Here is an 8,930-nt window from a genome sequence, read left to right on the forward strand (position 1 = left end):
TCGGCTTGGGCCGAGCCTTGGCGTAGAAGCCAGTCCCCGAGGGACTCCGGGTTTATGAACCCGACACATGGTTTATCCAAGTGCAAGTAGACATGCTAGTTCTATACTAGAGATCATGTTTTAGGTTTTACAAAAACATCTAGATGAAGGAACATTTTTTCATATACTCCTCAAACCTATCAGTAAGTGTTTGTCATTTTTTCCCCTAGCCTCCTCTACTTCAACCACACCAAACATGTCCAGTCCAGGTAGCAATCCTGATGTAGTTTGAAAACTTTGGATGAGAGACAAAAAGGAAAAACACAAAGGTGAGCATGTTGTATGATCACTCCAGTACTTGTTGGATGTATCTATTCGGGTTTTAGATTGAGGATAATAAAGACCCAACCTAAACGTACCCTAGACTAAAATGAATCCCTGACCGTACCTGAAACCAGAATTGATGGACATTTCCGGTCCTCAGGTTCAATGTGCCGGTCCTTATCTCTCCCGGTCTAGAAAAAAAAAACTAAACGAAACAACAGCCTTTTACTCTGCTGCAAATGGGAAGGCTAGTAGTAACAGTTTTGCCTGTACCAATCTATGATACATTGATACCCATTTAATTTGTCCTTGAGAACATACCTTTGAGCACCCGACCCCCCTGAATTCATTCCCGTTTATTTGGAGAAACTCTTCCAGACTTCATGGCACGTCTGTTACTACCATCCAGTAACCGGCAACGGCAAAGGAAAGGCCCCTTTCCGAGTTCCGGCGTAGTCAGATTTAGCTGCCGTGATCCCATTTTACCAGATGCCACACTGGCCTACCAGCATGAATCGACGAGAGGTGTTTCCATCGCCAATCACGGGCGCCTTGCCCAATCCGTAGATGGCTACTGTTTCCCCTCTTTGCCACATGCAGAAATCTCGTTTTCGTCGCGCATAACTCACCAGCTTCCTCCGGGAAAAGGCAGAGACCCGCCGGTAGTACAAAGGCCGGCCGCACATGCATGCTACCTGCTAGGTGTCGTACTGCTACTACTGCCACAGTGCACCACCCCACCACCTGCTTTTTCCAGCACAAGCTGGCGCTTCATTCTCCCGTCCTCTCCTCTCCTCTCGTCAACCTCTGACCTCCCCGACCCCCGAGTGACCGCCTGTGCGCAGCAGCGGCGGCGGCTGGAGCTGGTCGGGCAACGATGGCCGTGCGCTTGCCGCTCGCGCTCGCGGCTGTGGCAGCGGCGCAGCTGCTTCTCCTATGCGGCGGCGGCGCCGAGGCCCGCGTCCTCCTCACACTCGACGACTTCGGCGCCGTCGGCGACGGCATTGCCAACGACACCCAGGCTCTCTTGGACGCGTGGACCGCCGCGTGCACCTCCAGCGAGGAGGCCGTCCTCGCCGTGCCGGTCGGCAAGGCCTACCGGATCTGGCCCGTGCAGCTCTCCGGGCCCTGCAAGAAGAAGCTCAAGCTGCTGGTACGTCACGTGCCCTGCCCCGTCCTGTCGATCGATCCCTGTGTCGCGTGCCGTGCGTTACGTACTCGTTGCTCGCTCACACTCACGCTGGTGTGGTGCCGTCGGCCGTTGTGCGCGCTAGATTTCCGGCGCGATCGTGGCGCCGTCGAGCCCCGACGAGTGGGACGGGCGGGACCCGATGAAGTGGCTCTACATCTACGGCGTCGACGGGCTGTCCGTCAGCGGCGGCGGCACCATCGACGGCATGGGGCAGCAGTGGTGGGCTAGCACCTGCAAGCGCAAGAAGACCCAGGTAATAGCTTGTGGGCCGGTTTATCCACCAACCACCTAACCCGTCTGAGGCCTGCACTGCACTTTTCGCAATGAAGCCACCTGAATTCTCTGTCGTCTTTGCTCTGCTCGTACTACTCTTGCAGCCGTGCTACTCGGGGCCTCGTCCAAAGGTGAACAACGCCTTTCTGTGCTCCCTCTCCGTTACGGGTTCGTTCAGACATGCCAGCTCGACGCCGGCCGGCGGCGAGGGTACGCCGGTGAATGATCCTTATTCTTTTGGGTTCAATTCTCTTCTCTCTTTGCATTGCATGATGCCATGCAGGCGGTGCACTTCGAGGAGTGCCGCGGGGTGAGCGTGCAGGGCGTGACGCTGCAGAACGCGCAGCAGTTCCAGCTGACGTTCACACGCTGCTCCTGCGTGAAGGCCAGCTTCCTCCGGGTGATCGCGCCGGCGGACAGCCCCAACACCGACGGCATCCACCTCAACGACACCTCCCACGTCCACATCACGGACAACCTCATCTCCACAGGTCCGTCGTCGTCCTCGTCCACACTTGATTATTCGCAGGCACAGGCGCTGATTAGTAAGCGTACGTAAGCTTTCGTTGTTATGGTAGACGGTGACGCCTTAACAGGAGTGATCATGTGATGATGAGATGAACGTCTCCGTTCCGTGACGCAGTTTTGTTTCTCAGCTGTTTGATTGCATTTCCTGGCATGCGATAAGATCAAAGCCGCCGGCGACTAGTTGACCGGACAAAGTTTGGACAAGATCGTAGCGGCGAACTGACACTAATGCTGATGTGACCCAAGTCTAAAATTGCTGCTGGCTGCTGCTGATAAATATTCGATTGGCTCCTTGCATCGCAGAAATTTCCAAAATCAATTATTCAAGAATATTCGTGGCTGCAACTAGCAGTATTTGACTAAACAGTTCATACTTTGCATTGCAGGGGATGATTGCGTCTCCATGGTCGGCAATTGCTCTGACGTCCACGTGAAAGACATCTCATGTGGGCCTGGCCATGGTATCAGGTGAAAGAAATCTCTACCAGCTCTTCCAGCTTCTATTCCAGGATCTGATCTCTGACACTGGGACTAACAATGCCACACACACGGCACGTGCGTGTCACTCGTGTCAGCATTGGAAGCCTCGGAAAGAACCGGACCACCGACATGGTGGAGAACGTGAGGGTCGACACCTGCTTGCTCACCAACACGACCAACGGCGTACGGATCAAGAGCTGGCAGGTAAACACCTGACACCGTGACAAACACTGCACGTAAGCCTTCACTCTGTCAGAACCACACCTGCGTTTCAGCGTTTACTCCAACACGTGCTACTTGTCGTGTGCTTTCAGGGAGGCATGGGCTTCGCGCGGGACCTGCGGTTCGAGAACATCGTGATGAAGAACGTCTCCAACCCCATCATCGTCGACCAGTACTACTGCGACCAGCCCACGCCCTGCGCCAACCAGGCACGCCCGGCCCGCCACCATTTCACGTTTTCTCTGAATATTCAGAGCACATTCCTTGCATCGTCCGTTCGTCGTCTCCTATCTCGGGTGGTATCTGAACTCTGAACAACTAGCTCTGCATGTGCTGCAGACGCAGGCGGTGGAGGTGCGCAAGGTGGAGTTCGCGAACATCCGGGGCACGTCGGCGACGGCGCAGGCGATCAGCATCGCGTGCAGCGACACCGTGCCGTGCCGGGAGCTGGAGCTGGCGAACGTCAACCTGACGGTGGAGGGCGGCGGTCGGGCCACCGCGCTCTGCTACCGGGCGTCGGGGAAGAGCGTTGGCACCGTGGTCCCGCCGTCCTGCCTCGCCAAGTCATGAGAGTCAGCTAGCGAAGCAGTGGCGGAAGCACATGTACACACACATGATTGTCGATTTGGAGCTGTTGTCATACCCAAACGAGCTTGTCGATTGTACACGCCGTTGTTGACGACAAGGAAACACAGAGAAGAAATATTGGAGTTTACGTGCATAATGTTGTGTGCTAGAAAAGGAGAGCTATCTCTCTCTCTCTCTGTTTTCCGGTGCTAGCGTCTGTGCCTGCACTCTGTTTCGCATGCCCACACGGGCCCTCGTCGCTCGATGTCGCCCGTGCTGCTCCACATGGACGTCCGAACGGACGCACGCGCCCGGACATCTGTGCCTGCAGTCTATTTCGCACGCCCACAGGGGCCCGCGCCGCTCGATGTCGCCCATGCTGCTCCACCCTACGCAGGGACTGCTCGCGTCCCTTCCGCTTCCTCGTCTAGACGTCTACGCCCGCTCGGCGGCGCCCCGTAGTGCGGCTGCGGCAGGTGAGTCTCCAGCATCAACACCCAATCTACGAAACATCTAGGTTAAATATTTGCAACACACATTTGAAGATAGATAAAAATTTTGAAATATGCATCTGAAATACTTAAAAAAAACACATGAAAACATTTAAAAAAGTCATTGCAAAACATATGAAACATCCACATAAAACATTTGCAACATATTATGTGTGAAACATATGCAACATCTAAAGAAACACACTTGCGACGTAGTCTGAAAAAAACAGATGAAACATTTGGAACAGATGCTTGCAATATACGTGTATAATCACTGTAACATGTGCAACATCTCGATCTACTTTTGCAACATCCATATAAAACACTTGCAACATACTTCTAAAACATCTTAAACAATTGAAATGTATGCTTACAACATGCGCTTCAGCACAACATCTCCTTACTGCTTGGGAGAATAGAGTCTCGTCAGCGTGTAGAGTCCACCAGAGCGGTCTGGTGACGCTTGTAGGCGGCTGCACGACGTGGCGGGAAGGCATTGGCCACACGACTAGGAGAGGCAACCGCATGCGGCTTCTGGCAGGGCCGACAGCCGAGCATCGCGACTCGGAGGTGACCGCGCGTCATGCCTGGCAGGGTCGGCGGCCGAGCACTGCGCCTCCAAGGCGGTCGCGTCGCACCTGGCTGGGCCAGTCGCTGAGTGCTAGAGGCGGTAGGCGAGCGGATATGAATGAGTACATGAACGAACGGATTTTTTTATTTAGAAACGAATGAGCAGGGGTCTTCGGCTGGTGTCGCACGGCCCACCAACAGGACGTCCGGGTGATCGGACACTCGCTTCCCTGCATTGTTGTTTCCAGAAAGAATAGGAAAAGTTTCTTTTTTAATATAAAAGACACTTAGGTCCCGTTCGTTTAGCAGGGAACGAGTCCCTGGAAAAAATCCAGCCGGAACAGTAGGCTTAATTTGTATAAGGAAGCAAATCTGGAATGAATCCTGGGCCCGGAAGGAGCTAACCGAACAAGCCCTTAAAAGGTACCCAATAAAAACTGTAGTAGGTAGAATAACTTGTCACCGAACGATCTACGGAGAAATAAGAGTACATCATAGCACACAACATTTTGCATGGGCAAGGGAAATACACACAGGCAAACATCCTCAACATACAAAGCTTTAAAGACCATAAGAAGACACTCACCGCTAGCAACAAGATGTAAAATCTACTTATAGAAAGAACATCGGTCTAGGGAACCTCTAAGGAATACGGCCTCACAGCCAAAGCAGAGTATTGGAGAAAATGAGACCTTACCAGATAAAAGACTAAAAAGAGATGTCAAAATCACCACATCCAAAGCTAACCCACTGTTTCTCATAACAAACTGCCCAAATTTAAAGAGAACCAATGTATTTAACAGAACGTACTCTCTCTAGGCCTTTGCCAACACAAAATCGAATATCATTGAGGTGGAGAGACCGAAGAGATTTTATTTCAGTACTATCGCTCCCACCACTTTGTCCATACCGCCGGAAACCAAATCCTAGTTGAAAAAGAACATACAAGATACTAAATCAATGCCACCTAGAAACCGAATACCAGTTGAAAATGCAAGAAATAAAATCAATGCCGTTGGGAAACTGAATCGTAGTTGAAAAAGAACCTACAAGAAACTATCGATGAAGAGAATGAGTTCCACTTCTCTGACTGTTGGTGAGGTCAAAAGAGAATAGGGAGACGTGGCCATGGAGAGAAAGAGAACCTACGCGGGGCCGCCATGCCTAAGAGGATCTCCAATGTTTTCAAAACCCACTTCCAATCTTGATTTTTTTTAAGATTAAAAATGCTCTCCAACGACTTCTCATCTCAACTCTTGATCTTTCCGCACTTAAAAAATTTGATCCAATCGTGCGGAAATATACACGCGCAGATCGAGTAGGCCATTTGGAGGGAGGAAGGGCGTGAGTAAGAATATGAAGTAAGGACAGGGTTCTCAACGCAAATATACAAGAGAGAAATAAAGTATAAAAATGGTTGAGGTTTAAAAATAGTCTGAGATTCTTTTGATGCAAAATTGTCTTCTATCTTTTGGGAATGAGATTTTTGAAACAGTTGGATGAACTTAACAAATATGCTCCCAACTTTTTTAGCCACTTGAAAAATTATACCAATTATATTTTTAGAAACCATTGGAAATGATCTAGCACGTCAAGTGGCGAACTCCAAACACCCGCAACAACTGTTTCTTAGATGGCGTGGGCCATAGAGAATAATTGGGCCGTTTGCTTGTTGAGAAGGCTTCGTTGGCCCACGTAACTGTCAACTGGCTTCGTAGGCCGTTATCACCATCTCAAGTTATTGCAAGCTTGCCCCTCCTGATTTTCTAAAAAAGGTTTCAGCAGGTTTGATCTTTTCCATTACGTGGTGCATTTGGAAGGCTAACAAAATGATATAAGATTCAATAACAGAGATTTGCCGGTGCAAAAGGTCTTGCATCAGACTAAAGCAATTGATTGGGGCTACTCTTTAGTTGCTGAGGCTGACTCTGGTTCAAATTCTTAGACACAAGATCTTCCTGTGTCTAGGTTAAAAAAAAAGATCTTCCTGTGTCTAACATTGTGTGTCAAGGTTAATAATGTCTAGGTCTAAACTTTTTGTGATGCCTCGATGGCTATTCAAGACACCAATCCAAACAGCAAAACGTGCATTGATGTTTTAATTCTAACTCAACATGCTAGAAGCCTCCCAAGAGGCCATGCTTTCTTTTCTTTTTTCACATGACTATTCCAAAAGTTTTGGATCCCTTAGGCTCACTTTGGCAGCAGAGGAGAATTTTCCCAGGGAAAATAGCCCTACGGATGGAAATTTTTGGACTTCTCATTCCCGCCTCTTCCCAGGGCAGGTAGCAACGCGTGGGGGTAGTTTCCGTGTTGCCATTTGGCAACAGGGTGTCCAACGCAGGGAAATTAAATAAGGACAGCGTACGTGTCCAGTCTTGCAGCCAAGCCAAAGTACGTTTTCACGACCGGAAATACACAGATTTTTTTCAGCGAAGTACATGCAACATTTTCATAGATCATCTCAAAGTACGTTTTCACGATCGGGAATACTTCAGCCAAAGTATATGCAACAAAATTGAAAACAATGTCTTAGAAAATCAAGAAAAGTCATAATTTTTTTAAACAATATAAGGAAATCACCACAAATCAATGCCAACCACAACATTTTCATGCACATAATGCATGAAAAATCACAAGACCAAATTTTTTTGACATAGTCCAATACATAGAAAATTTAATTCAAGTGGCGAATTCAACTTAGCTAATCCATTCGTTACCAAATCATAGATCATCTCCATCCAGATATCCAAGACATATATGAAAAAATAAATTACGGTTTAATTCCTTTTCATAAGCTTCTCATAGGCATTGCAGCTGCATTCTTCTGACATACCTAAAGTAAACACAAGAAAACACGTTAGCAGCTAGAGACATACCTAGAGTAAACTAATCTAGTGGGGTTAGGATACATCAATTTGAACCAAGGGTAAACTACATGGCATGCCACAGCAAGCAAATTACAGATATGGAAAAGCTGCCTGTACATGTGTGCTTGCAGGTTTGCAAAAGCAAACTAAATCTTATAATTTGGCCAACCTGCCTGTAACTCAATCAAATATGAATGGCTGCTACTGGGAAGACAACAACCTAATAATTCATAAATGTAAAAACAACCACTATTTAATGATATCAATGGGTTAGCTAACTTATTGTATTTATATTGATAACAAAGGCAAACAACAAGCCTACAAATTCCTATCTAGTGAACTTACTGCAGAGTTCAATTCAGTTTCAAGTGGAGAAGTTAGAAGGACTTAAATGCAGATACATGGAACAATGCAACTAAACACTCATTACACAGCCGATCGACTGTACTTACACACCATCAGTATTAGTATCAGGGAAATATGCATAAAAGCTGAACAAGATATTTGTGGCACCAAGAATCCTTGCCAATAATGTTTAAGCATTTTCCTGAGGACCTAAACACTCATTACACTGTGGGATGAAAACGGAACGGAAATATTCCGAACAGCTAAACAACAGAACATGGGGTGAATATTTCTTGAGAGACTAGCAGCAAGCATAAAAATTGCAGAGGTGTCAAAAGCCTGAGCACAGGGCATGGGGTGATGTCCCTGGATCCATCGAGAAAAATAAAAACGACAAGCAAGCATCCAGACCTAAGGAAACGCTCTAATCCTTTGACAACTAGTACTAGATTAGAGATGCCATCATGGAGACGGTTGGGAGAAGAAAAGTTGGAAACGAAAGCAACATGCCCCCGAGTACTGATGGCATGCAGCATTGGCAAGTGCAAGCTGTTGTACAATTGTGTAGTCATCAGTTTCATATGGCTCAAGGTTATCTATCCCTATGAACAAATTTTATGTACACGACATCCGAAAAGTGTAATATGAGTCATGCCTTGTGAATTTTTAAGATCCCTCAAGATAGGGGATCAGACATGCAATCCTCTTGAAAGGAGAGGAGCCTGATAAGGTTAGCGGTGGTCGTTGCCTAATCAAATGGCTCCTGGCCAGTGATCTGCAAGCCCAAGGGAAGAAGTGGTTTGGGCATCTTATATTTATAGCATTATTTTTATAAACAAAAGAGGCTACTTGCAAATAAGATCGGAAACACAGCTCAGACACTGACCAATCTACAGTAGGCTCAATTTAGCAACACATAGCTAACCTGACAACAGCAATCCAAGTTCTGTACAGAACATAAGCAAGGACAAATGACAAATTCTAGGCTCACACTAATAAAAACATTTGACCTAACCAGTGCAATATACTGTGCTCACAACGATGGAAATACCTGCATACAATGACTACAGCTGCATTTTTCTTCTCAAT

At 47.7% G+C, this 8,930-nt stretch overlaps 1 protein-coding gene across 1 annotated transcript; it reads left to right on the top strand.

The window, feature by feature from the left end:
• Positions 1 to 963: 963 nt before the first annotated feature.
• Positions 964 to 3,713, top strand: LOC136518227 (probable polygalacturonase At1g80170). The gene is made up of 8 exons (XM_066511871.1): positions 964 to 1,456; positions 1,578 to 1,748; positions 1,873 to 1,899; positions 2,052 to 2,259; positions 2,683 to 2,764; positions 2,872 to 2,980; positions 3,091 to 3,207; positions 3,338 to 3,713. The coding sequence occupies exons 1-8, from the start codon at positions 1,181 to 1,183 to the stop codon at positions 3,566 to 3,568; spliced, it is 1,221 nt and encodes a 406-aa protein (XP_066367968.1). The 5' UTR covers positions 964 to 1,180; the 3' UTR covers positions 3,569 to 3,713.
• Positions 3,714 to 8,930: the final 5,217 nt, after the last annotated feature.

This window comes from Miscanthus floridulus, chromosome 17 (genome assembly GCF_019320115.1).
Source record: "Miscanthus floridulus cultivar M001 chromosome 17, ASM1932011v1, whole genome shotgun sequence".
Classification (NCBI taxonomy): Eukaryota; Viridiplantae; Streptophyta; class Magnoliopsida; order Poales; family Poaceae; genus Miscanthus; species Miscanthus floridulus.